At 36.8% G+C, this 27,144-nt stretch overlaps 1 protein-coding gene across 3 annotated transcripts in view; it reads left to right on the top strand.

The window, feature by feature from the left end:
* The window catches only part of LOC141772028 (acetyl-coenzyme A synthetase, cytoplasmic-like), a 32,714-nt gene extending 6,580 nt beyond the window's left edge, over positions 1–26,134 (top strand). The window contains exons 3-19 of one of the 3 annotated variants that reach the window (XM_074642675.1): positions 8,593–8,684; positions 8,818–8,921; positions 9,024–9,096; positions 11,831–11,906; positions 12,611–12,722; positions 13,245–13,289; positions 16,677–16,814; positions 18,049–18,219; positions 18,468–18,601; positions 18,704–18,836; positions 19,191–19,247; positions 20,074–20,154; positions 20,228–20,336; positions 20,898–20,966; positions 21,806–21,982; positions 22,354–22,428; positions 23,223–26,134. In XM_074642675.1, the coding sequence (XP_074498776.1) occupies positions 8,593–8,684; positions 8,818–8,921; positions 9,024–9,096; positions 11,831–11,906; positions 12,611–12,722; positions 13,245–13,289; positions 16,677–16,814; positions 18,049–18,219; positions 18,468–18,601; positions 18,704–18,836; positions 19,191–19,247; positions 20,074–20,154; positions 20,228–20,336; positions 20,898–20,966; positions 21,806–21,982; positions 22,354–22,428; positions 23,223–23,350 (1,774 nt within the window). In that variant the 3' untranslated portion in view covers positions 23,351–26,134. Of the gene's footprint in view, positions 1–8,592; positions 8,685–8,817; positions 8,922–9,023; positions 9,097–11,830; positions 11,907–12,610; positions 12,723–13,241; positions 13,290–16,676; positions 16,815–18,048; positions 18,220–18,467; positions 18,602–18,703; positions 18,837–19,190; positions 19,248–20,073; positions 20,155–20,227; positions 20,337–20,897; positions 20,967–21,805; positions 21,983–22,353; positions 22,429–23,222 lie in introns of all 3 variants that reach the window. The other 2 variants (XM_074642674.1, XM_074642676.1) reach the window with 2 other exon arrangements.
* Positions 26,135–27,144: the final 1,010 nt, after the last annotated feature.

The following is a 27,144-nucleotide window of genomic DNA, read 5'->3' as shown; positions in this document are numbered from 1 at the left end:
TTTTTAAAGGGCCAGTGTGTAGGATTTCAGGGGATCTATTAGCAGAAATTGAATATAATATTCATAATAGGCTGGCACCATTCACCTATCTACAGATTCAATACTATCACGATACTTGGGTGTCGATTCGATTTGTATTGTGATTTTTAAGTATTGCGATTCGATATTACGATTTATTGTGATTTTTGTTAACGTTTTTACCACTAGACCATAAAGGGAAAAAAGTTGAATCATACACTTCTAGGGACTTTTACTTTGGAAAATCTCTAAATGAATCCAGTAAAAATGTTTGATTTTCAGCATGTCTGTAGTCAGAGATGTCCTGAAGTCAAATAGATCAGGATCATTGTCAGGTATTATTACCTCCGCCGAAGGCTTAGGAAGGAGGTTATGTTTTCACCGGCGTTTGTTTGTTGGTTTGTCCGTTTGGAGGATTACTCAAAAAGTCCGCGATGGATTTGAATGAAATTTTGGAGGGGTGGGGTGTGGCACAATGAATCCGGATCACGATCCGGCTTCGAGAATTGTTTTTAATAACTGGTCAGCCTGTGCATTAACACCACAGGCTTTAAGACATGCGCAGTGTAACTGATGACGCGCTCATGACACATCACCCAGCCTCTTTCCTTCTGCCAGCAGAGAGAGGGACAGAGAGAGAGCAGGGGGGGGGACAACTGTAGATTCAGCAGGTTTTTTTTCACATTAAACTCGGTGAAATTCCAGTTGAGTTGGACCAAAGCTCACTTGGTGATTGTTGGAAAGAGAAACGACGACGGTTTAGTATAGTTTTATTTCGTTTCTGTCCAGTTTGAATGAAGTGTTTTACGATGCTCCGCTACGTACAGCTGATCTCAACATAAACCAAAAGCAAGCTGAACGGAGAGGGGGGGCAATCGTACTCGGGCAGCTTGGCGGAGGTCTGCGCTCTCCGAGTGCCATTCCAGTTTATTACATTTCTTAAAGAATTTATTCTTTGATCAAAGAATAAAGACATTTCCCTCACAAATGAAACTGGTTTTAGTTTGTGTGCATGTGTTTGGTGTTGGATCGCTGTGAGGAATGACCTTGTTTGTTCTTATCAGAGCTGATTAATTTGTGTGCCGGTCGTCTGGTTTGATAGCAGAGTACAGTAGGTCACTGTGTCCATACAGGTTATTACCAGGTGATTTTCATGGTGTGCAGTACAGAACGAGTAATCACGATAGGAAGGAGAGGTTTAATCATCTGATCACAGCAGGATATACTGTATGTGGCTTTCTTTGCTTCCGTCTTCTCACAACCAGACGGTGATCGTTGGTCTCAATCCAGCAGCAGTGAGAATACACTCCTGCTATTTAGAGGCCGTGTGTGGACGCACTGTGATTGTATTTCAAACCAGACTCAAATATATAATTTATAGCCTCCATGTTAAAGTTGTAATGCTCGTTACACACCAGTACGTGTGTTTGTTGATTGGATAAATGCTCTTTGATATTCTTTACCGCTAGTGGGGCAATAATGTTAAGTTTGGTCAGAGAAAAGGTTTTATTCTCCGTATGGAGGACATCTTCAGCTCTGCATTGCTTCATTACAGTGTAAGTGTTTATAGTTACCTGAAGGCAGAGGGAAAATCGGGTCGTAATAGAGAGGGGCAAGATGTGATTAAGACGTTTAAATATGGAGATAATGACGCACATTTTCATCAGGACTGGGACGATTCACCTATCTCCTGATTCGATACTATCACGATACGTCGGTGCCGATTCGATATGTATTGTGATTTTTAAGTATTGTGATTCGATATTGCGATTTCTGTTAACTTTTTTACCACTAGACCATGAGAAAAAGTTGAATCATACACTTCTAGGGACTTTTACTTTGGGAAATCTCTAAATGAATCCAGTAAAAATGTTTGATCTTCAGCATGTATGTAGTCAGAGATGTCCTGAAGTAAAATATATCAGGATCATTGTCAGGAATTATTTATTATCCAGCAACCCAAAAATCAAAGAATAAAGACATTTCCCTCACAGATTAGTGATATTTTCTTTTTAATTTATAAGGGACATGTAATGTTTTATACTTCTGGTGAATATAATCCATCAATCTGATTTACATAGATGTATTTTGTATATACAGTTCCCTTTGTTAACACTTTATTTTGAAAACCGGACGTAGTCCCACGTGTCTACTTCCTCTAACTTCTCCAAGGTGGTCTCTAGCTCTCCCATCAGCTCCGTTCTCTTTATCCATCCATGATCAGCTCCATCGGGGCCGTTTCAATGCAGAGAACAGACATGTCAGTATCTGGGTGCTCTACAGTCGTAGCGTCGGCCCATTTGACCACAGAGACGAGAGCGACGGCCGGCTCCACCGCAACGTTACCGCCATACCATAACGTTACCTCCATACCATAACGTTTCCTGTCTGTGACAGAGTTAGCATGCAGCTTTAGCTCTGCTCTGTGTAGCTCTGCTTTTCCTGTCAATGTGTGAAACCCAAAGTGTTTCCATCCTTTACTGGATGTGTAGTGTTTACCACGCTGGATTTAACATGGGAGTGTGCAGGTCGTATCCACGCTGACCGTCCAACGTTTTAGACTTCCTCGTTTCGGCTCGCTGAGGTTTGTTTTGGTTGACGGATACGGAAAGGATATGACGTCACGTTACTCAGACTACCACAATAAAAACCTTCCTTCTACCTCCACATAGACTCAGATGAAGCAAATATATAGATTCTGGCATTAAAACATCTATTTCAAAATCATAAAAAACATATATTCTGTATATTGTCCTCCTGGTTGTGAACACACCGACGCTGCAGCTCAGATATCATGTTGGAAATGATTATCAAGGTCAGACAGCTTCATTATAATGTCAGTTATTCTGTGAATGCAATTCCCATCAGCTGTTGGTGCCAAGCAGGTCACAGAGGCCTTTCAGCTATGTAAGCTCCCCTCCCACCAACAACATCATCAACACACATACATACACACACTATAGTGGAAAACATCACAGATACAGTGGGCACTATTGAGAAACTCCACTGAGGCAGCTGTGTGTTGGATGGTGTTTCTGGAGCATTTTACCACTTCAACTATGGAGGACAAAACCTGCCAAAATCAAGAATAAATTAATAAATGATTCGATAAATATATATATATATATATGTCATTAAATGTATCAAAATATTATTAAAAATAAATATAGCCATTAATTAATTGATAAAATGTGACATAAATATTAATTTCTGTTTTAATTTGCTTATTTATTTATTTTTCTTTGTATTAATTCCCTTTTCTAGTTACTCTTCTGTTTAATTTTCCATTTTATTTATTTATGTATTGATTTTTATTAATGTTTGAATTTATTTATTTATTTTTGCAAGTATTTGTATTTTTTTTTTCCTTTTTCATTTCTTTCTTTCTTGGAAAGCAGCAGCCGGGCATATGTCTATGGAGCCGGGAATGAAGACTGGCGTTGATAAGCAGAAGCAGACACCGTTAGCTAGCTAGCTAAGGAAATGCATAAAGAAATGTGTAAAAAATAAATGTATAAAGAAAATAATACAAAAATAAATAAGCGGTGAAATGCAAAGGGAAAATCGTGCAGAAATAAATACATAAAAAATAAATACATAAATAAAATAAAAGGGAAAATTAAAAACAGAAGAGCTGATATAGAGGACGGAACAGATGGATACATTTATTTCTGCACGATTTTCCCTTTGCATTTCACCCCTTGTTTATTTCTGTATTCTTTTCTTTATACATTTATTTTTTACACATTTCTTTATGCATTTCCTTAGCTAGCTAGCTAACGGTGTCTGCTTCTGCTTATCAACTCCAGTCTTCATTCCCGGCTCTGTACAGCGGGTCGTCAGCCTGCTGCTGCTCCCCCAGAAATAAATAAATACAAAATAAATGCAAAAATAAATATATACATTTAAAAAACAATAATGAAAATAAATACATACATAAATGAAATGGAAAATTAAGCACAAGAGTAAATAAATAAGGGAATTAATACAAAGAAAAATAAATAAAGAAACAAATTAAAACAGAAATATCAATTTATGTCACAGTTTATCAATTAGTTAATGGCTATATTTATTTTTTTAAATGTTTTTGCTACATTTATTTATCGAGTCATTTATTTATTTTTTATTTTGGCAGGTTCTGTCTTCTATATCAGCAGCTATTGCTGTAAGAAATCTCCTCTCTCACACTGCTGATGAAAGAGATATTTGGCAATCCGTATTTGTTGAAGTGTTTTGTGCTGGAAGCTGTAACGCTGCTGTTATCAGCCACAGCGATTAGGCAATAAAAGAGAGAGAAGCTGCAGAAACACACACACACACACACATACTGGACTAAACATGATGCATCTGACAGGATCTGATTCTGCCTTTCACTTCTCATTAAAACACTAAAGTTATGTGAGTCAAACAAGTCACAAAAAAAGAACATAAACTCTGCTAAGAACGATATCACAGACGTGCCGGGACGTGTTTAAGCTTGTAGTTAAAGAATGCTGCTCATCAACTATGTTATCATGTGTTCATCTCTGAATATGTTATGCTGTTGCTCGAGTTTTGCAGGCGACGTACTTCTAGTAAAACTTGATGAGTTTGTTTTACAACTTCTTGATGCAGCTGTTTTTCCCCTCATGGTGCATTTGAAGCTCTCATTTCTTTGCTCTCTAATACTTTCCCTCCCTCTGAGCACTATTTCTTAATGCACTCTCTCTACTCTTTCTCTTGTTTTCTTTTATTCACTCTTCGTCTTTGACTTCTCGTAGGCCGTCCGTCTCCCACCTGAATGCTCCATCTTTCCCTCAGGTGCACTTAAACTTTGGTTTCCTTGCGCCGTGTCCCAGTTCCACAGTACATTAGTACTATTTCTAATCATTCATACAGAAAATAGTATCTTAATATAAAAGCATCTTGGCCAAAATAATTACAATACACGATATTACCCTTATAATTATCAAAATAAAAACGTTCATACTGGAATCACTTTACCTTACATTGTGTTAAGATACACATATTTTTATTGCATCACATATAGGACACATCTTGAACAATCTGAAATAAGGTAATGATTAGGGCTGTCATAGTTAACGCGATGATAAGATACTGGTATCATATGAAACTAGAAAACCTAAAGAATGCGTCGGTACCAACCGTGTCATACTAACTTGTCGGGAAGGAGGTTAAATAACGCTCCAAACTTACGCTACATTTTGGCAAGGAAAATATGTTCAAAGGGGTCCCTTGACCTCTGACCTCCAGATCAGTGAATGTAAATGGGTTCTATGGGTACCCACGAGTCTCCCCTTTACAGACATGCCCACTTTATGATAATCACATGCATTTGCCATGTTATGATTGGAGCATATTGTTTTATGCTAAATGCAGTACCTGTGAGGGTTTCCCGACAATATCTGTCATTGTTTTGTGTTAATTGATTTACAATAATAAATATATACATACATTTGCATAAAGCAGCATATTTGCCCACTCCCATGTTGATAAAAGGATTAAATACTTGACACATCTCCCTTTAAGGTACATTTTGAACACATACAAATGTGTGATTAAATTGCGATTAACACGATTAACTATGGACAATTATGCGATTAATCATGATTTGATATTTTAATCGATTGACAACTCTAGTTTGGATTAAAGAAATGTTTCCGATTTAACAGGAAATTATGTTGAAAAATCACAGCTTGCATGTTGATTTTGTTGGAACGAGCGGCATGCAGTCAAACAGTGACAACAACTAACAACTTATAATCTTTATTTAAAGATTAAACATTTGTTTATTTTTTAAATTCATCAATAAGTAGTTGGACCTTTAAAATGTCCCAAAAATACAATCTGGTGAATTTGAAAAATAATCACAAATATTTAAAGGATTATATTTCAATAATTATCATAATTGGTTTTATATCGACTTAGCATAAACACTAAGGCTGCAACTAACGACATTATCATTATCATAAAGATTATTTTCCTTTATCGATTAATCACTTGGTCTACATACATTTGAATTGTGAGAGAAAATACCATTTCCCTTTGTATTAGCATTTGTGTACTCAGATTTATCCGAATGTTTTGGGAAAGTAGAGACTGTCCTAGTTTAGATATATTTGTTATCATATTCGCATCCGCACTCTTTCAAAACATTATAATCACCAGTAACTCTTTTAATGAATCTTCCACTTAGAGGCAGGGCGGAAGGTTTGGGTCACAAAGGGGAGGGAAGGCTGAACCAAGATTATAAAGAATGATGTAGTGAGGGAGCTCTCTGTCTTTGTACACTCACTTGTCTGCTGTATGGACCCAAATGCATTTGCTTAATAAATAGTAATTGCTTCTAAACTGAATGACCAGAGACTGTTTATTAAATAATTTCTCCAACAGAATAAAGCAGCATATTTGTCCACTCCCATGTTGATAAGAGGATTAAATACTTGACACATCCCCCTTTTAAGGTACATTTTGAACAGATAAAAAATGTGTGATTAATCGCGATTAAATATTTTAATCAATTTACAGCCCTAGTATTTAAATATTTAACAATAAATTGTAAAACAAATTATTGATAGTAGGGCTGCAACTAACCATTATTTTCTCAATTAACTGATTAATTGTTTGATCTGAAATGTCAGAAAATAGAGAAAAATGGTGCCATTTGTATTTCCTGAAGCCTAATCATTTCCTAACGAAGCAGCCTAAACTTAAAATAGATTAATTATTTCAACTTTAACTGACAAATTAAGATGAAATAATGAAATAATTCTACCTGACAATATACTGCTGGTATGATTTTAAAAACCTTGAAAGAAAAAGTACTGTATAGTTGTTTTACCTAAATTAAAATGTATATTATTTTACCTCCTATCTGTCTTAAGTGTAAACAGTGTGAATAATAATAATAATAATAATAATAATAATAATAATAATAATATAGATATATAGAAGAGCTGCGGGCCACAGCTCTCTCCTCCCATCACTAGCTGTTTGCCAGTCATGTTTCTCAGTTTGTAGACGGAGACGCCGTCCAGACGAGACGAGCTTCACGGTCGCAGCTGTAATTTAATAACGTGGAAAGGCCGAGCCGGCACAACTCATTCATCTCTCTCTCTGTTCTCCAGACGATGCCATTAATCTAAAAGTCCTACTCCTATAAACTGAGTGTGTGTGTTTGTGTGTGAGGCGGTACGACGACCTTGAATGATGCTTTTGCAAGCAGCTCCTTAAACGCCATGATGATGATGATGATGATGATGATGATGATGATGATGATGATACTGATACTCTGTTGTGAAAACAGGGGAAAGTTGAGTTGTTTCATAACTGGGCTGAAGTTCTTCTGATTAAATGAAGGCTGGAGGAAAAGGGTTTTGTAACGTCTCTTTTGTGTAAGACGTGATTTAACTGACAAGAGACTCTGCTTTGCATTAAGTAAAGGCCCCGCACAATAATTCATAATCATATGATATATGGACATGACCTCAATCATTTTTGCTGACCTCAATATCACGCGTTGTCTTTACGTGTGTGTTTGTTTATATCAGAATATCACCAACTTGATGCCAGAATAAACAGCAGGGTTTTCTCTACCGTTACAAGACTTGGGCTTTGTGAACATTTTTGTTAACGCAGCCTGAGAGTCCATTTTATTTATTATTTTGGTTGTGTTTTTTATTTATTTATTTATTTACTTTAAAACTTTATTTATTGGGTTTTATGAGCATACAATTGCGTCAGAGCATTTGTAAAAAGTGAAAAGGTATTTATTATCACTGTTTAATTTGTTTCTCTTTATATTTATTTATTTATTCATTTATTATTATGTTTAATTTCTTTCCCTATTTATTTTTCTCTATTTATTTTTTATTTATTTATATTTATTATTATTCCTATTCTATTTCTTTATTCTTTTATTTCTATTTTCCTGCTTTATCTCTAATTTTTTTTTTTTCTATTTATTTATTCTTTTTCAATTCCTTTTCTATACTTCTCTTCTCTCCTAATATAAGTATAAATAAACATGTTATTTTTCCTCCCTGTATATTTATGTATCCTCTGGGCCTATGGAGGGAAAATATTACGACACTATATAGACGCTAATACTCATCACAGCAGCGTGGGGTTTTATTTTATTCATTTTATTTAATATTTTAATATTTAAAAATATTCACATAAGAATACCAGTGTCTGAATATTCATAATAATAAGAGTGAGTTGCTCTTTGAAAGGATGGTATTGGTATTATTATGCTATTATATCAGTGACATAGAATGATTTTAAAATGACAATAATATTGTTCATCGCAAATATTTCTGGGACAAAATGTATATCGTCCAACAAAAGTAGTTATTGTGACAGGCCTACATGTGTATAGTTTTTCTGCTTTTCTTATCTGAGTACCGGTAAATTCTATTATTCACACATTAATTTATGAATATGCATCATGTAAACAGAACAAAACTAGATTTTAACACATGGACCCTCAAGTAGAGCTGAAACAATCAATGGATTATTGGATTAGTTGTTGCTGTTTGTTGACACATTGTTCTGTATGATCTGATGTCGTAGGGAAGGCAACGAGCCCGGTGATGAGCTGACGGTGACCTACAGAGAGCTGCTGCAGAGGGTCTGTCAGTTCGCCAACGTCCTGAAGTCTCAGGGTGCGTCAACACTCCCTGCTGTTAAAACTACCTGATCTATAATAAAACTAAGATTGGTCTCCTCGTCCAGTAAAACAAGACTAACGTGATTATTATTTACTTCATCATCCTCCTGTTGTCTTTGTGTCTGCAGGAGTGAATAAGGGCGACCGAGTCTCCATCTACATGCCCATGGTGGTGGAGCTGGTGATCGCCATGTTGGCCTGCGTCCGCATCGGAGCTGTTCACTCCATAGTGGTGAGTTAGAGAGACGTGGCTCGTTAATGTCAACGTGGTAACTCATTGGGTTAGTTTGAGATAAAAGATGGATATTGATACTGTGAGTGTTGCTGTTTCCAGTTTGCAGGTTTCTCTGCTGAGTCGCTGTGTGAGAGGATCATGGACTCTCAGTGCTCGCTGCTCATCACAGCAGGTGGGTGTCAGCCTCAGAAAACACATCTACATTACAGGTTTTCATAAGAAGGCCTTGTAGGGTCCACAAAACTACAGTAAGCAGCTGTTTGAGGAAATCACTGATGAAACTATATTTGTGTTTATTAAAGATTTACGTCTTCAGTAGGAGCCAATGTGCTTAGAGCTGAGAGCCACAGACAGGAAGTCAGACAGGAAGTCAGACAGTATTGACAGACGGACTAACCTGTTGTTGGTTTGCTTCATGGGATTTGTTGACAATAAGAAAAAAATACAAAATATCACCAGACTTCCGCTTTAAGTGTCACACAGGTTATCAACATTTACCATTATTCGCTGTGTTCGTCTGTAACAGAAGAGAGGTTAAAAAAAAAATTCCGAAAAAAAAGATCTGAAAAATGTCGGACAAAGAAAGTCTGAAAAAAAAAGATCCGAAAAATGTCGGACAAAAAAAGTCTGAAAAAAAAAGATCTGAAAAATGTCGGACAAACAAAGTCTGAAAAAAAAAGATCTGAAAAATGTCGGACAAAAAAAGTCTGAAAAAAAAGATCTGAAAAATGTATGAAAATAAAAGTCTGAAAAAAAAAAGATCTGAAAAATGTCGGACAAAAAAAGTCTGAAAAATGTCTGAAAAGAAAGTCTGAAAAATGTCCAAAAAAAAAAAAAATCTGAGAAATGTCTGAAAAAAATATCCAAAAAAAAGGATCTGAAAAAAGTCTGAAAAAAACACCTGAAAAAAAGATCTGAAAAATGTCGGACAAAAAAAGTCTGAAAAATGTCTGAAAAAAATGTCCAAAAAAAAAAGTTAAAAAAAAAATCTGAAAAATGTATGAAAAAAAAGGCAAAACAAAAATAGATCTGAAAAATGTCTGAAAAGAAAGTCTGAAAAATGTCTGAAAAAAAAGTCCAGAAATAAAAATCTGAAAAAAATGTCCGAAAAAAAAGTCTGAAAAAAAATGTCGGGCAAAAAAAGTCTGAAAAAAGTCTGAAATTTTGAAAAATGTCTGAAAAAAAGACTGGAAAAAAACGTACAAAAAACGAAAATCTGAAAAATGTCTGAAAGAAAAGTCTGAAAAAAAAGATCTGAAAAAAGTCTGAAAAAAAGGATCTGAAAAATGTCTGAAATTTTTTTGTTAAAAAAAAGTCTGAAAAATGTCTGAAAAAAAAGATCTGAAAAATGTCTGAAAAAAAGATCTGAAAAAAGTCTAAAAAAAAAAAGATCTAAAAAAAAGTCTGAAAAATGTCGGACAAACAAAGTCTGAAAAAAAAGATCTGAAAAAAAAGCCTGAAAAAAAAAATCTGAAAAATGTATGAAAATAAAAGTCAAAAAAATAAAAAATAATCTGAAAAATGTCTGAAAAAAAAGATCTTGAAAAAAGTCTGAAAAAAAAAATCTGAAAAATGTCTGAAAAAATAATCTGAAAAATGTATGAAAATAAAAGTCCAAAAAATTAAAAAATCTGAAAAATGTCTGAAAAGAAAGTCTGAAAAAAAGATCTGAAAAATGTCTGAAAAAAAAATCTGAAAAATGTATGAAAATAAAAGTCCAAAAAATCTGAAAAATGTCTGAAAAAAAAGTCTGAAAAAAGATCTGAAAAATGTCTGGAAAAAAAGTAAAAAAAAAAAAAATCTGAAAAAAGTCTGAAAAAAAATCTGAATAATGTCGGACAAAAAAAGTCTGGAAAAAAAATCTGAAAAATGTCTGAAAAAAAAAATCTGAAAAATGTATGAAAGAAAAGTCAAAAAAAATAATCTGAAAAATGTCTGAAAGAAAAGATCTGAAAAATGTCTGAAAAAAATGTCCTGAAAAATGTCTAAAAAAAATGTCTAAAAAAAAAAAGATCTGAAAGAAAGATCTGAAAAATTTCTGGGAAAAAAATCTGAAAAATGTCTGAAAAAAACCTTTTCTCATATGTCGGACTTTTCTTCAGACATGTCGGCCTTTTCTTCGGACATATGTCAGACTTTTCTTTGGCCTTTCTTCGGACATTTTTCTGACTTTTCTTCTTTTTTTGGACATTTTTCGGTCATTTTTCTTGCAGGTCACTGAAGCTTCCCTCTGGTTTCCTAGTGAAGTTGAATGGTTGGAGTGGTTGGCTGAGACGAGGTGCTGAGCTGTGACCACTGATCAAAGTCTTATTAGCCGGATGGATTAGAGTCCTGGGAAATAAACCTGTTAATGTCCCGGGGTTCATAGAAGTCCTGTAAGCGGATCAGAGTCTTTCATTCTGACCGGCAGTGTACTCGTAGAGTTTTATTACCTTGTAAAGAAAGTAATGACATGACTGGTGAAACGGAGCTCCACTCAGTGTAGATTTACTACTGCAGATAAAGTTTAGTAAATGAACTGAACTACCCGTGAAACTGCAGGAGGTGAGGCCCTGCTGTAAAACTGTGGAGCTCCACATCCACAGAGACTTGTTGGCAATGAATCATAGCAATTTAAAGGGCCAGTGTGTAACATTTAATGGGATCTATGAGCAGAAATGGAATACAATATTAATAAGTACATTCTCTTTAATGTATAATCACCTGAAAATAAGAATCGCTGTGCTTTTGTTACCTTAGAATGAGCTAGAGGGACATTTGCATTTTTTCGTTTTCACACGCTTAGCACACGAGAGAAGTTTCAGTTGGTTGCAATCTGCAACCTCACTGCACCTTTAATACCAAACATGTTATAATTAACTTTGATGAAGTGTCATTGTTGTATGTCATATGTCTCGTTTGTTCAGATGGTTTCTATCGAGGAGATAAGCTGATCAACCTGAAGCTCTTGGCTGACGAAGCGCTGCAGAAATGCAGAGACAAGTAAGCTGTCGAGACACGCACACACTTGTACTTGTTTATATTAGTGAGGACCATCATTAACATAAATTATTCCCAAACGATCACAACTACATGTATACACAAACTCTTACTGTAACATCAATCTAAATACAACCTGAGTACAACTCACAAAATACTGCAGAATTACACAACAGATTATTTTGTTATTGTTTATTTGTATTTGTTGTTTCCTCAGCAACAACTGCTCTTTCTGGGGTTCATATCAAAACATTCATATTAAAACATACATATTAGGGGGACAATCGCAAATGAATTGCGCATTTTTTCCCAAAATGAACCTTAAAGGGAGATTTGTCAAGTATTTAATTCTCTTATCAACATGGGAGTGGGCAAATATGTATATATATATTTATATTTATGTATTTATTTGTTAGGAAAGCAAAGTCAAACCTGATGTTGCCTTACACATAAGAGAATGATCCGGTCTCTTTCACACAGTGAGGCATACAGATCATTATAATTAAACACTGGTATCAGATCGGTACTCGGTATCGGCCGATACCCAAAGCCCAGGTATCGCTATCGGTATCGGGAAAAAGTCTGATCGATAAATCAAGAAAATAATCGTCAATGAAAATAACAGTTAGTTGCAGCCCTAAGTGAGAGAACCATGCTGGTTATGAGAAGTTAATAAGGACCACGTCCATGTCTGTGTCTCTGTGCAGAGGTTTCCCTCTACGCAGGTGTATCATGCTGAAGCACCTGTCCAAAGAAGCAGAAGAGACTCCTCTGGGCTCTCAGTCTCCTCCCGCCAAACGGTCCTGTCCTGATCTGCAGGTAAACGATAAACTAAAAACCCAAACTGGGCCGTTCCAGACCAGGCCAACGCTAGTTTAATACTCTATCATTACATCCTGCGGTCCCATCATGGCGTGTCCTTCATATGCTTTAAGTTCACATCCCGAAGAAATCATGGTTGCTTTGCTTCTCCCACGTTCGTCAGATAAAACACAGAAGGGTCAGTTCTACTAACATGTAAATAATACTCATTTAGTTCCTGTGTACTTTAGAGGAAAAGGGTGGTGCTATTCTGTATGTTTGTTATTGTCAATAAATCTCAAAACAAGACTTCTCAACTATTTTTATAATTTGTGGATCTTCGGATCAATCTTTAAAAACTCCTAAAACTTCTCTGAATTTCTCAACTTGAGGTGATGTTGTGGACCCTGTTTTCCTTTTCATTTTGTGTTCTTTAATTTGGGTTTTTAAAACAGCCACTCTCCTTCATTAACTTCTCCTTCCTCCTCCTTCCTCCTCCTCCTCTTCCTCTTCCTCCTTTCCTTCCCTCCCGTCCAGCAGGAGAAACAGACAGGGAGAGTAAAGAAAACACGTCCTGTTCCGCAGGTATTTTCATTCCCTCCTCCCTCCACTAAACCCCCATAACTCCTGTTTGTTTTTGCTTTTTAAAGGGATATTTCACCCACAAGTAGAATTGTCATATCACTGCTGCGGGGTAAAAACAATAAACAAAGTAAGAAGAAAAAGTTCATTATTTTAGGGGCCTTTAGTGTGTTGCATTTCATGATATGTTGGCTCTTAAAATCAATGATTCTATATATATTTATTACATGGCTTTGTTGAATACTCGTTTCTTATTGGTCAATCCCGGCGTTCTGCGGTCTGTTATTTCTTTATAGCAGACCGTTGCTATGTATAACAGACCGTTGCCATGTATAACAGACCGTTGCCATGTATAGCAGACCGTTGCCATGTATAGCAGACCGTTGCCATGTATAGCAGACCGTTGCTATGTATAACAAACCGTTGCTATGTATAGCAAACCGTTGCTATGTATAGCAGACCGTTGCTATGTATAACAGACCGTTGCTATGTATAGCAGACTGTTGCTATGTATAACAAACCGTTGCTATGTATAACAAACTGTTGCTATGGACACAGTTCTGATGTCGGACTCTGGTGGACTGTTTTGTGTCAAATTATTGATTTCTTCAGTAAATAGCCGTGTAATAAGCGGGATAATGTACAGCTAGCGGGTCATTGTTGTGATCGCTCCGCGTCGGGGTTTATTTCACAACAATGACCGGCTTGTTGTACGTTATCCCTTACATGTATATATATATATATATATATATTATCTGATATAATTTAAGAAACTGTTATTGTTGATTTATTGTTTTTATCCAGCGACAGCAGTTAGTTATTCCTGTGATTTCTGACGGTTCAGATTACATTTGTGAACATAAAAACACAAAAAAAATATTTTCCCCTGATTTAGAAACAATTGAAGATATTATCTCGTTAATATCTGCTGACACAATGAAACTAAAACTAAGATATAAAACATGATTTATGTTACCTCCAATGACTTGTCAGCTTTAGAAATGACATTTCAGATTGACTGATTTTTAAAATCTTATGATACAATCTGCAGCAGAATCAAAATTAAAACCAACATTTAGACAATAACGGAAATAAAAATAAGAACTTTAAGTTTACAGAGACGATATTGCACCATAAAAGATTGGAAAGTGTTACTTGTACTCGGGTGTTTTCTGGACCGTCTAAACTCGCTGGAATAAAATGTAAATTCTTTGCAAGTGTGAACTTTGTATTAACACCGTTTTTCTCTCTTTGTAGTCTCACCCTTTATGTTTATAATATTATTATTATTAGTGTTTTTCTCACTAATGTAACTGCTGTAACTCTTTTCTCCTTAACTGACATGTCAGGAAGAATCAGAGGTCTGTTGTTGTGGTTCTTTAGATTTTATAAATGTACTTTCTGCAATTTTTAAACCATTTCTGAAGGCCACATTTCTCAGTCGGCAGTATTTTTACTAAGGGTGGGAAAAAAATCGATTCACCTATGTATCGTGATTATTTTTTTTTTTCGATTTTGAAATTGATGTTTTAATGCCAGTATCGATATATTTGCTTCCTCTGAGTCTATGTGGAGGTAGAAGGAAGTTACCGCTTTTATTGTTGTAGTCATATCCGTCAACCAAAACAAACCGCAGCGAGCCGAAACGAGAAAGTCTAAAATGTTGGAGGGTCAGCGTGGATACGACCTGCACCCTCCCATGTTAAATCCAGCGTGGTAAACACTACACATCCAGTAAAGGATGGAAACACTTTAGGTTTCACACATTGACAGGAAAAGCAGAGCTAGACAGAGCAGAGCTAAAGCTGCATGCTAACTCTGTCACGGACAGGAATCGTTATCGTATGGCGGTAACGTGGCGGTGGAGTCAGCCGTCGCTCTCGTCTCCGTGGTTAAATGGGCCGACGCTACGACTGTAGAGCACCCAGATACTGACATTACTGTTCTCTGCATTGAAACGGCCCCGATGGAGCTGACCATGGATGGATAAAGAGAACGGAGCTGACGGGAGAGCTAGAGACCACCTTGGAGAAGTTAGAGGAAGTAGACACGTGGGACTACGTCCGCTTTTCAAAATAAGATGTTAACAAAGGGAACTGTATATACTAAATACATCTATGGAAATCAGATTGATGGATTATATTCACCAGAAGTATAAAACATTACATGTCCCTTATAAAATCACAAGCCAAAATCAAAAATAAATAAATAAATATTTAATAAATGTAATAAATAATTATTAAATGTAGCAAAAACAATATCAAAATAAATGTAGCCATTAATTAATTGATAAAATGTGACATAAATTTATATTTCTGTTTTACTTTTTTGTTTATATATTTATCTCTATTTATCTTTGTATTAATTCCCTTATTTATTTACTATTCTGCTTAATTTTCACTCTTATTTTTCTATATTTAATTTATTCATTTTTAAATTTGTTTAAAACATTTTTTTTTGCATTAATTTTTTTATTTATTTATTTTTGCATTTAAAAATAAATAAGTTTGGGAAAATAGATAAGGGCTCAAATGCAAAGGGAAGATTGTGCAGAAATGAATAAATTAAGAAATGCATAAATAAATATATAAATTTAAAAATAAATAAATGCAAAAATAAAGAAAGAAAGAAAAAAAGAAGAAATGCAAAAATAAACAGATTCATTTATAAATTAATGAAAATAAATACATGAATAAATAAAATTATGCCACATTTTATCAATTAATGGCTACATTTATTTTTAATATTATTTTTGCTATATTTAATGACATTTATTTATTGAGTCATTTATTTATTTATTTTTGATTCTGGCAGATTCTGTCCTCCATAGCAGCCCACTTGATGAGATTTTTCCAAAACACTTAAAATAATTGGAAAGATTTTGTGGAATCGTGATTTATTTAATGACTAAATCTTTGTATCTTTCTATTTCTCAACATAAATCTTTCTGCGTATGTAGCTCATCTTTCCTTAATGTAATCTCTTTTATCTGTTAGTCCAAACATTTTCAGGCTTTGTGTCTAACAAAAATAACATTTTCTCCATTATATTCCTTAAACTATATTCACATTTTACTAGATATCCGATGGTAAGTAAGTGACCCAGACACAAAGGGAATACGTTATAAGAAAACCTTCATGTCTGTAACTTCTCTAACTCTTTGCTGCTTTATTTGCTGTAACTCTGATCGACAGTTTTCATGTTTTCTCGTCTCCTAACTAGTTTGTCAAACTAATTTTCTCTCTCTTTTGCTCTGTGTTTTAGATTGTAGAGACATTAGTTAATTGATTGATTGACGGGGATTTTATTGATTATTTGTGTGTTAATTTGTCCTCTCTGTTTATGTCTGTGCACGTTTGTGTGTGTGTGTGTGTGTGTGTTTGATACCAGGTCCCGTGGAACCCCGAGGTGGACTTGTGTTGGCACACTCTGGTCCGTGGAGCGTCAGACGAGTGTGAACCGGAGTGGTGCAACTCTGAAGATCCTCTCTTCATCCTCTACACCAGCGGCTCAACCGGCAAACCAAAGGTAGAGTAGAAACCACGGATGGTTCCGGTGGAAACACGTTCAAACTGGTTTGATATTGGGTCAAACACTTGACCGGACTGGTTTACCAAACTTTACCACCATGTGTCGCACTTGATTCAGCAGCTGCTCCTGAGTGGAACAGGAGGAGACTCTGGTGGTGGAGTGAACTCCGTCTGTAGTCTCACTCACAGCTCAATGAAGCTCCTCCTTTAAGGTGGAGGTTAGAAACACAGCAGCCACTTTGGGACGAACTTCCCTCTCTTCAGCAAGGAAATAAATATCAGAATCAGAAATACTTTATTGATCCCCGGGGGGGAAATTGAGGTCCGTTTTGCTCCCGTGCTAGAATATATATAAAAATAGAGATAATAGAGAAAATATAAATAAGAAACACATATAACAGCAGTGCAAATAATACTGCTAAAAAATAGGATCTATGCAAATGATATAACTGCACACATTTATAAGAATTCAAGAATCGTGTAAAATAAGAATATTAGTTTAAATGTTCTGTATAAATACATGCAGTGTTAATGCCGGAGTAAACCAGATTATTGCACAGCTGAATGAATGCACTAAATTATTGTAATGTTAAGTCAGTATTGCACAGTTGAAGATATAATAAATGATGGGGTTATAACGCCTGAAAGTTTTATCTTTGTATTAATTCCCTTATTATTTACTCTTCTGCTTAATTTCCCTTCTTATTTTTCTATGTATTTATTTCATTCATTTTTAAATTTGTTTTAAAGAAAATGTTTTTGCATTCATTTTATTTATTTATTTTTGCATTTATAAATAAATTAAGTTTGGTGAAATAAATAAGTGGTAAATAAATACATTTTAAAATAAATATAAAATAAATAAATGCAAAAATAAAGATAGAAAAAAATAAATCAACCGTTCTCTAGTATAAACAAACATGAATACAACACACTGATGGAAATGTAAAAGAAAAAGAGTCAGAGCAGTTACACAGACTCTATTTACAATAATAGTGGTGTCCTTCTGATTCCGTATTATGATCCAAGTAGTTTAAAAATGTTGAACTGAATCAGTAAAGCCCAGAACCAGCAGGATGTTTCATGTTGGAGCATCACAAGTATTTTTATCTCCACCATTACAGTTAAAAGGATTTCTGTCCTCTTAATTTCCATCTTTTGTTCTTTAAATCACACGTTTTAATCATGAAATATCATTTTTCACCAGCGCTCCTCTCTCCTGTCGTCTGCAGGGCGTTCTCCACACAGTCAGCGGCTACATGCTCTACACCGCCACCACCTTCAAACTGGTGTTTGACCACCAGCCCGATGACGTCTACTGGTGCACGGCAGACATCGGTTGGATCACGGGACACTCCTACATCACCTACGGCCCGCTGGCTAACGGCACCACCAGCGTCCTGGTGAGTGGCGACGGCGGGATTACTCAATTTCCTGTTTTTTTTTTTTTTTACAAACTTCAGCCGACTTGGCTGACGGTCGCTCTGTTGGACCGACTGCAGGTGGTGTCTGGTTTTATCTGCAGCTAAAGAAAGCTGACCAATGTGGTCATTTAAATACATCCGTCTTATGATTTATATTTAAAGTTTAATTATCGCGTTAACGTTGACAGCCCTAATATTTACGGGTTGTTTGTTTGTTTGTGTTTCAGTTTGAGGGCCTGCCTACGTACCCAGACGTCAGCCGTATGTGGGAGATCGTGGACAAATACCAGGTGACCAAGTTCTACACCGCTCCGACCGCCATCAGACTGCTGATGAAGTATGGCAGAGAGCCGGTGCAGAAGTGAGTCGTCTCTGTGGTGCTGGTCCTCACTGCTGTTGTTATCTGTTTGTGTGTAATGGGAGGCCTTTTTTTACTGGTTTAAATCCCGTTCTCTCTCTGCAGGTATAAGCGAGAATCTCTGAAGGTTTTGGGGACGGTGGGAGAGCCCATCAACCCCGAGGCCTGGCACTGGTACTACAGCGTGGTGGGAGAGAAGAGATGTCCCATCGTCGACACCTTCTGGCAGACAGAAACGGTACGTTATTATAGTATAGATAGATAGGAAACGTTCCCGACAATCTAGACACTTAAAAAGAAAACGTTGGGCGCCTGGGTTAGCTCAGTTGGTAGAGCGGGCGCCCATGTAACAAGGCTTGGTCCTGACCGCGACGGCCCGGGTTCGAATCCGGCCTGTGGCCCTTTCCGCATCCACTCTCTCTCCCCCCTTTCCAAGACTCTATCCACTGTCCTCTCAATAAAATGGAAAATGCCCCCCAAAAAATAACTGAAAAAAGAAAACGTTTATTTGTTCACTCAGAAGCCGTGATTGCAGACTGTTGATTGACGCCGTTAAAAGAACATTAACAGGATGTGTTTTCTGGCCTTTCAGGGTGGACACGTGTTGACTCCTCTACCTGCAGCCACACCCATGAAACCTGGATCTGCTGTGAGTAAATGATGAACCAATAAAACACACTCAGTGCTCCACTTCACTTCAACTTTGTGAGGAAAAGCAAACGTACATGCTGTTGGAATTTCAAAGTGCTTTACAGACATTTAAATTAGATTAGATAAATAAATAATAATACAAATATGTATAAAAATTTGGAGATAATGCTGTTAATAAAAAGTGAAAAATAAAGAGACTAAAGCTAAATAAAAGCGATAATTAAAAAGCAGCTAAAAATAGCTGAGTTTTAAGCTGAGTTTTCAAAAACGTTTAATTTTTTTTGTCTTATTTTTCACTTTTGCAAACTGCGTAAAAGCAGACAACAGATGTGAAACAGATGTGACAGGTGAGGTGAAGAAGCCCCAGGTGTAAACAGTCAGGTCTCCCCCAAATATAACCTCTTTATGCTGATGCAGTTTTGGGCCTATTTGTGCTTGATTTTACCTTCATTTAATATTTACTTGTCAAGTAAACATCACAGAACTGTGGTTAATGGCTTAAAGTGAAGAAAATACCTGTATTATCATTTACTGTACAAACATAAATTACTCAATTTAATATTCTCCATGAAAATATCGGACAGTTAATACAGTTAAAACAAATTTTAGCTCCGGTGTCCAGAAGCTAGGGGGCGCTGCAGGAATACCTAGATTACTGTAGAACTCATTTCACACTAACCTCTATTAAATGTCTACTTTTAAAGTCATAAGAAATAATTAAATAACGTGTGTGTGTGTGTGTATATATATATATATATATACAGTATATGTGTATACAGTGAAGAAGTTCAACATCTGCCATCTTCTCTTCTTCTGTCCTCCAGACGTTCCCGTTCTTCGGCGTGGTGCCGGCCATCTTGAATGAGTCAGGAGAGGAGCTGGAGGGGCCGAGTGAAGGATACCTGGTGAGGATCATCATCATCATCATCATCATCATCATGTGACGACGTGTGTTGATGATCTTCTGTCTCCTGACAGGTGTTCAAACAGCCGTGGCCCGGCGTGATGAGGACGGTGTACGGCAACCAGCAGAGGTTTGAAACCACCTACTTCAAGAAGTTCCCCGGATACTACGTCACCGGAGACGGTGAGAGACCAGACTGCCGGCCTCGTTGACATATATATATATATATATTTATATATTTATATATTTATATTTATATGAGAATATGATTTTTATTTTAGTGTCCTCTTTCTTTTGTTTTGTTTTTCTTAATTTCTTATTTTGTTGTATTTCTTATTTAAATCATTCTTTATCTGTTTCCATCATCTTTAGACTGTTTTTATTACCGCTGTAACGTGTGAATTTATATTTAATCTATATTTTATCATGCTATCAACTATTATAGTTTACTCCATTGCCTTTTATTTCTTTCTGTAAACACCTTTATGTATTTATGCTTTATTATTTATCCCCGGTTGTATGTGTGCATGTTCTCCCCGTGTTTGTGATGATCCGCTGTGGCGACCCCGAGAGACGGACAACATCCAACATCCTTTATTATTTCTGTTTTTATTCTAAAGAACTCTCACCGCCTCCCAGTGCAACTACAGTCCTCAACAACAAACCACAGTGTGCACGGTGTGCTGCTGTTGGAAGCTTTATGTTTACAACACATGTTTAAACTTTACTGTTTTTGATTTCCAGGTTGCCGTAGAGACAAAGACGGCTACTATTGGATAACGGGGAGGATAGACGACATGCTGAATGTCTCCGGTAAGACCGACCAGTCTCTGTCCTTTACAGTACGACCCTCTCATCCTGCTTTCTTTGCTTTTTTTCTTCCCATTTTTGTGAATATTAATCCAAAAACAAATATTTAACAGGAGTTAAATTATAAGATATTTTCCCCAACTGAGCGACTTTCTCTCTAGTTAAGGCAACATTTCATGACCTTTAACAAACAAAACAAAACAAAGCTTAGCAACAAAACTATTACAAATCTATGCATTGTTTTTCCAATGAACCCTTTCTCCTTTGTTCCTGTTCTAAGTGATTTAATTTGCTATATCAGTTTTTTTCTCAAAATACATTTTCTTAAGAGTGAGTTTATTCCAGCGTCTACACAACAACCTTCATAAAACATTGTTAGAATAGAGATGGATTTAGAACGACATTGATATTATGATATCATATATGATATTATAATAAATAATGACATGATTAAGCACTTTCCATTGAGAATAGTTGACAACACATCCCCCAGACATTGCATGCTAACTGGCAAACTGGGGCTGCAACTACTGATCGCTCTTTCCATTGTCGATGAATCTGTCGCTTATTTTCTTAATCATTAATCGATTAGTCGTTTGGTCTTTAAAATGTCAAAGATATTCAGTTTACCGTCCTAGAGAAGTAAAGAAACCAGAAAATATTCACATTTACTTTACATTTCACTTTTTGTTGTTGTTCTTGTATTAAAAGTATCCGTACAAAAAGGTATTCAAGGCCGGAGACTTCACACAGCTTCTTAGAGAACACAAACAGGAGAAAGTCTCTGACGATGCCTCCACTACAAGTCGATCTGTAATATTGTCCCCGTCGTTCCCCTCCAGGTCACTTACTGAGTACGGCGGAGGTGGAGTCGGCGCTGGTGGAGCACGAGGCCGTGGCCGAGGCCGCCGTGGTGGGCAGACCTCATCCTGTCAAAGGAGAGAGCCTTTACTGCTTCGTAACTCTCACTGATGGAGTGACGTACAACCGCACGCTGGAGGCAGAGCTCAAAAGACAAGGTTGGTGAACTCGGCTGTGCTACATAAATACATTTGCTTTTCCCCTATCCCATGTTATGACTTGAGCATATGTGTTATGCTAAATGCAGAACCTGTGAGGGGTTTCTCCACTGAAACCACAATAATTGTTTGGGGTAGAGAAAAAGGAGATTTAAACAATCAACCCTAATTCTGACCCCAGTGCACAGAACATGAACGAAGAAAATAAAATATGCAAAGAAACGGGCTTCAGTGAAACGATTTCTACCACAGATTCTAGTTGTGTCTGAGTTTCTTTTAAGGCATTTTAAGTTCTACAGTAAAACCTGGTTTTCGGTGACAGTTCGTGTAAGTCAGATTGTGATGTGATTTGTTGTCTTTGGTGTTCGCAGTGCGGGAGAAGATCGGTGCCATCGCTACACCAGACTTCATCCAGAATGCTCCAGGACTCCCCAAGACCAGATCTGGTAAAGTTACCAAAGTTCCAGTAAACTAGTGAAGTGCCCGTTCTGCATGGCTCCAGGTATTGCTGCTTGCAGCGTTGTTAGGAGGGGCGTGCATGCTCTTGTAGCTGCTCTGAGCGTGTGCGGGCCGATTGCTTGGCCCTAGGAGATTCTCCTTGCAGCGTTTTCAAGAACCGCTCGTTGACTCAACAGCGAAGTGAAGAAGAGTTTGGTTGTAACGTTAGTATATCCAGCATCCAGCCGCGGCCTGTAAAGACCCGCTGCAGACGACATGCTCGACTCTGTCTGCAGAGCCCTGAAGCCACGCCCCCTGCTGCTGCACGCGTCTTCACATAGCTCCAACTTCGACGCTACACGTCTTTGGGTCCCCAGCAATACGCCCGCCAAATGTGAAGTAGATCGGACGGATGTGAAAGGCACACAGACAGAGTTTCCTCGCCTAAGTTAGATAGACGGTCAGAATAAAGCAGGTTTTTATTTTAGCTGTACTCGTGGAGGAGGAGATTTAGCCAAACCTGACTGATCATGAACACTAACATATTTAGAGCTGTGACTAAACCCTAGTTTCATTTCCAAATTTCAAAAACTCGATTGCAAAAATCATCAAATGATTGCAACGATGGAAAACTATGAGGAGAAAATATGTTTCTGCGGCAGTATGTTTTTAGCTTGGTGCTTTTCCTCGTTTGTGTTTTCATGTCGGCCACTTTAGATTTTCTACAAGCCTGGCACCCGCTTGATCTCACACACTCCTTTAAGATTAGCTCACCATCACCTCTGTCCTCCGCTCTGCGCAGGTAAGATCATGCGACGGGTGCTCCGCAAAATCGCCTGTGACGAACGAGACCTGGGCGACATCTCCACGCTGGCCGACTCCTCGGTGGTCGAGCAGCTCTTCCAGAACAGATGCTGCACCGGCGTGTGACGGCCTCGCGGGGGGAGGCTCCGACTGCAGCCGCACGCCAGCGGCCACAAACCCAACCAGAGGAGAGGAGGAAGAGGAAGAGGAGGAACATAAAACTGGTCTTGTCAAACAAACAACCTTTAGCTCCTGATGAGTAGGTGTGCAGCAGAGCTGGTATCTAAAATGACAGCAGCAGGTAGAGACACAACATCTGGTCACTGGTAGATGTTTCCCACTTCTGTAGAAGGAGTCATCATTTTAACAAAGAGTAATAGAAGCTAGAGGTTGTTTCTGTGAAAGGCCGCGCTGCAGTCCAACTCGGTGGAAGAGGTAGAGCAGGGTAACACTTCCTTTGGTTTTATCCTCGTGTGTTTTAGCCAATAATAAACAGCAATATCTGCTATTTAACTGCTCGGTATGGGTATACGTTCAGTACTGGTACGGTACTGGTGCACCACAGTGAGTCCCGCCTCAGTACAATAGTTAAAGTGTTTCCACACCTGGAATGATGCTAACGTGAAGTGCTACTTGTAACTGCCCTGTAGTTAATGCAACAAGTTGTCTCCTCCCCTCGCTCGCTGCCATAGTACTGTTATGTACACTGATGATTACACTCAATATTTCTACTAGTTTTAATTTGTCATTTTCTAAAAAAAACTTTAGATTTGTGTCATTTTGTTTGACATAGGATTCGTTGGCTGTATCTGTAGTGTGTCTGCACGCTTGTATGTTCTCTTCTTCTTTGTGTTTAAGTTGCAGAGCGGTGGTCGGTCTGGTGTAAACTGGGAAAAGTGTGTTCAGCGTCACGCGTAGCTCCGGACGCCACACGGTCGGCTCCTCTCTCAAAGCCCCAAACCAGCTGCACATCTCATGTTCAAAAAGGGAAAAAAGTGTTTCATAAATCTCCCAATAACTCAAAAACAAAACCGTCTTCATATATTCATAGGGACAGTTCACCCCAAAGTCAAAAACACATATTTGTGCGTGCATCTACTCGTGGACGAGAGGCTCGCCGTTGTCACAGCGCCAGATGTAAACAATAATAGCGTCCTCCTCACCTGAGCTGTAACGTTAGCTAGCTCACTGGGGCTCACTGGTGCTACTTTTAAGTAGTGTGATGCGTCTAGACTCCATGTTTCATTATTAAATTAGACTTTACAGAGTTGTCTTTGATTAAAATAAGGTACCAAAGTCAATCCCAAATCATTACGTGAGTATGATTTGGTTAAATAATCACCAACAGTTTGACACAATGTGTGATAGTCCACAATCTGTGGATCGAGCCGGGATCATGATACGGTACTATTATAACAATATCACAGGATGAAGCCCGTTAAATCAAAGCTAAGGTGTCTAATTGGTGTCTGTATTCACGGCTTTGTTTATTCATTTTCAGGTTAAGGCTGTATTTTTATTATCGTCTGTCAACTTATTCCACGAAAAGACCAAAACCAACAATGTGTCAGAGCGTCTCTCGGTACTTTCTGACTTCCTGTCTGTGGCTCTCAGCTTCAAACTTCGACAAAACAAAACGCGATACATAGGTGAATCGATTTCTTTTTCCCACCCCTAGTATCACCACACTTCCTCCAACCTTTAGTGCCTCTTTTCAGCTATTGAAGGAGAAAATGTTGATGATTTTTTCTGAGCAAAAGTCTTTTAACTTCATTCTTCCTGTGCTGAGAGACTGAAGTCAAGGTTGAAGCAACGTACGATTCACAACTTAAAATTGAGTAAAAACCAACTAAACGTGAACTCTGAGCTCATTTGGGGCTTCAGAGGTTTCTCCTCTTCGTTTCCACGTCTGTGATTTGTGAGAATGATTTAGTGCGATGAACCAGAAGCAGGACCTCGTACAGATTTCATCATGTTTCTGAGTTGGTTGCCGTTTGTGTCTCAATGTGCCAACATGAGTAACAGTGGAGCTGAGTGTAAAAAGCTAATAATTGTATCTAATGTTCAAGAAAAATGTGCAGCTGCTTATTTGATTTTAGAAGCTTTTTATTTTTGTTTGTGTAAGAACTCGGGTGAAGAAAAGAGAATTATGCTGTTTGTATTTTTTTTGTTTTTCTCTCTGTTCAGTATGGAGGACCACAAGAGTCACTTAAATAGTAATAAAGCATTTAAATGATTAATAACTAATTGTACAATAAATTCATCTATTAATATATTAATATTAATAAAAGGATGAAATTACAAAGTAATTCATTATTTGACATTTAATAAAAATAATTTACATATTAAATATTAATCCATCAATAAATTACAAACAGTCAACAAGTACATAAATTAAAAATACATTAAGAATTTAGAAATAAATAATAGAATTTAAAATTCTATTTGAAAATGCAGTTAAAGAGAAATAAATACTTGGATTCACAAATTTAATTAAGAATACAGGTTTTAATCAGGCATTTAAACGGGCAACTTTCATTTTAATTTAGGAATTATTAATGTTTATTTAAATTATGTATTTATTGACTCTTTTATGGTGTTTTTGTAAATATTTCATTTGTAAATTCTTTTTATAATTCTTTTTATTGCCCAATAAAATGTCAAATAATTAATTATTTGTATGACTTTAATTTAGTCCTTTTATTCATAGACTAATAAATACATTTGTAATTTTTTTTATTAATGCCTGTTTTTATTGTACAATTAGTTATTAATCAGTTAAATTCTTTATTACTATTTACGTGTCTCGTGGTCCTCCATAGTTCAGCCTCAGTTTTGTGTCGTTTTAATTTCTCTGTTTGTATCAACGTGTAAATGCAATGACAGTAAATGGACATGACTACTGCCTCTCATCCTCCGTCGCCGGCTGCTTCTTTAAAAACTGAGTTTTTGATGTGTTTTCTCAGAGATGTTGTTTTATCCCTGAAGGTTCAAATCCCTCCAGTCATCTCCAAACCTCAGGTTGTTGCCAGGTGTGTCAGTGTGAATGTTATTTATTGTATAATTTTATGTCTTTAGTTGACATAATAACCTTTTTATATTCATCCACAGCTTTTTGTTTAGTGTTGTATAATGTTGTGAAAAGAGGGATGACTTTCCAGATTCAACGCCAGAGGCCTGAACCACGAATCAACTTCAACAGTCTTTGGGTTACCTGGTTACTGGTCATCCTGGATAACTGGCTCTGGTAACACTGGGGTTACTGGTCCAGCTCATGACATGTAACATCATTACAATTCATTAGATGAAACAGTGATACTCACTGGAAAATTTGGTTATCGCAGTGAAATTGATTCAATATAATCAGATAACTGGAATAGAATAAATAATTTCAGATTATTAAAAGTAAGGCTATAAATCAGTTATAATATACTGTATATGTGTTTGGTATGGAGCGAGTTGTTTTTGTCTGCTGATGAACAACATTATAAAGTTAAGCTGCCAGACAAGAGAGGAGGAGAAAAGTAGTTAATGCCTAATGAGGTCTACCTGACCAAAATGTATTTATAATCGTGGGATCTGATTAACAGTGTGTGGACTATTTTTTTTAATAAAAAACAACAGAGGGTTTATTTTTTATTTCCTGTTACTATCACAAAGTCCCATCATGTTACCTTGAGATGCAGTGATAGAATAAGAGTTTAAAAGCTCTTGACACAAGAATGAAAGAAAGTTTTCATAATTAAAATGCATTTATAATCATTTATTTTGTGTTTTTAGCTTGTTTTAAAACCACAGTGGGAATGGGAAGCCTGGATCCTGTATGAATCCAGTGATCTGATAGGTCAGTGATCACTCAGTTAACAGGTTTTAATCTAATCCTCCAAAGCAGGTTAGCAGGTGCAGTTAGTGAGTCAGCT

Source organism: Sebastes fasciatus, chromosome 8 (assembly GCF_043250625.1).
Source record: "Sebastes fasciatus isolate fSebFas1 chromosome 8, fSebFas1.pri, whole genome shotgun sequence".
NCBI classification, from domain to species: Eukaryota; Metazoa; Chordata; class Actinopteri; order Perciformes; family Sebastidae; genus Sebastes; species Sebastes fasciatus.
Note: the sequence above shows the minus strand (reverse complement) of the source record. Positions and strands in the feature narration are given on the sequence as shown.